This window comes from Zingiber officinale, chromosome 2A (assembly GCF_018446385.1).
Source record: "Zingiber officinale cultivar Zhangliang chromosome 2A, Zo_v1.1, whole genome shotgun sequence".
Classification (NCBI taxonomy): Eukaryota; Viridiplantae; Streptophyta; class Magnoliopsida; order Zingiberales; family Zingiberaceae; genus Zingiber; species Zingiber officinale.
Window position 1 is genome coordinate 17,261,365 of NC_055988.1, and position 1,438 is coordinate 17,262,802.

The 1,438-nt window shown below is 40.5% G+C and overlaps 1 protein-coding gene across 1 annotated transcript in view; it reads right to left on the reverse strand.

The window, feature by feature from the left end:
- Positions 1–630: 630 nt before the first annotated feature.
- LOC122044430 (zingipain-2-like) overlaps positions 631–1,438 on the reverse strand; it is a 1,676-nt gene continuing 868 nt past the window's right edge. Inside the window, exons 2-3 of the mRNA XM_042604910.1 lie at positions 1,400–1,438; positions 631–1,318 (exon numbers count right to left, since the gene is read on the reverse strand). The exon at positions 1,400–1,438 is cut by the window's right edge and continues 403 nt beyond it. Coding sequence (XP_042460844.1) covers positions 738–1,318; positions 1,400–1,438 — 620 coding nt within the window. The 3' untranslated portion in view covers positions 631–737. The remainder of the gene's footprint in view (positions 1,319–1,399) is intronic.

Here is a 1,438-nt window from a genome sequence, read left to right on the forward strand (position 1 = left end):
TTGCATCAAATATTGCACCAAAAATTTGGTGCGACAATATTGGAGCAACATATCTCACAGCAAATCCAATCTTTCATGCTCGTACAAAACATGTGGAAATTGATTTTCATTTTGTTCGTGAACGTGTGGCAACTCAACAATTATCCGTTTCTTATATCTCTGCTGAGGATCAAATTGCTGATATCTTTACTAAGCCATTATCTAGACAACGTTTCAACAAGTTAGCAAGCAAACTCAACGTCAAAGATCTCCCGTTAAGTTTGTCGGGGGTAAAAGAGATAAAAGAGAATTACCAGAATTGACCGGATCAAATCATCAAATTAGTTTTAGGATTATTCTAATAATTTTGTTATAATTATTAAAATAATTCTCAGAATAATTTTTAGAATTATTTTGTTATTTATTAATTGATTAATTGATCGAGTACTTGTTTAAACCCTATATATTGTATTATCTTGAGGACAAATATCAACAAAAAAATAATAAGATTAATTACTACTCTCCTATTTTATCTTTGTTCTATTCTTCTTTTAACACAGTTTTCTGTCAATATTGTGAAGAACCCTGCAATATTTTGATCATTTTGCAATTTGTTCGATTCAGATTTGTAAATGAAGTTCTACAAACACGAACAATCTAAAATCACCGTCCGTTGTTATTATTTTTCAGCGAGCAATTAAAACAGAGGAAAGCACATATGATATATCAATCTTCCATCGTTGAGATATATTGGGTAGCTAGATGATGGGAAAAGAAGCTCTAATGGCGAGACCACAAAGCCCTTCCTTTCGATCGACATCCTTCTCGAGTAAGATGTAACCCTGATCACCCCACCCCGTGCCCCACGAATTCTTGGCTATCCAGTACTTGGTCCCGTTTCCATCGGTTCCATAGCCGACGAGTGTCACTTCGTGATTGAGCTTGGCCTCACAAGGCCCGTCGAAGATCCCACCGGCGTACAGCATGAACTCGCTCGCATCGATCGACACGGAAACCGGCTGGTTTGCCACGGCCTTCATGAGCGACTCCTCGCTGTGGCTCGGCACGAAGCTATAGCTGGTCAGGGAGACTGCGTTGTCTGCTAATTTGCTATAGTCACAAGCAGTCTGATTTGGCTGGTAAGGATAGTTCGCTTCGGTGGTGATGCCTCCATGGGCGACGACGAAGGAAAATGCCTTGTAATGCACTCCGCCTTTGCACTTCCTGTTGGTGTTGTCGCAGGCGAGGAGTTCTTGCTCTGACAAAGATATCAGTTCCCCGTTGGCAATCTGGTTGATGCTTTCGATCGATGCTACGGAAGAGAATGCCCAACACGAACCTACACATTGAGAAATCAAAAGAATTAATTACTAGCTCGATCAAGCAAACTCGTTCTGATTTCGAATTAACGTTTACGTACCACAATTGCCTTGGTCCTTGATCGGGGTCACTGCTCCTC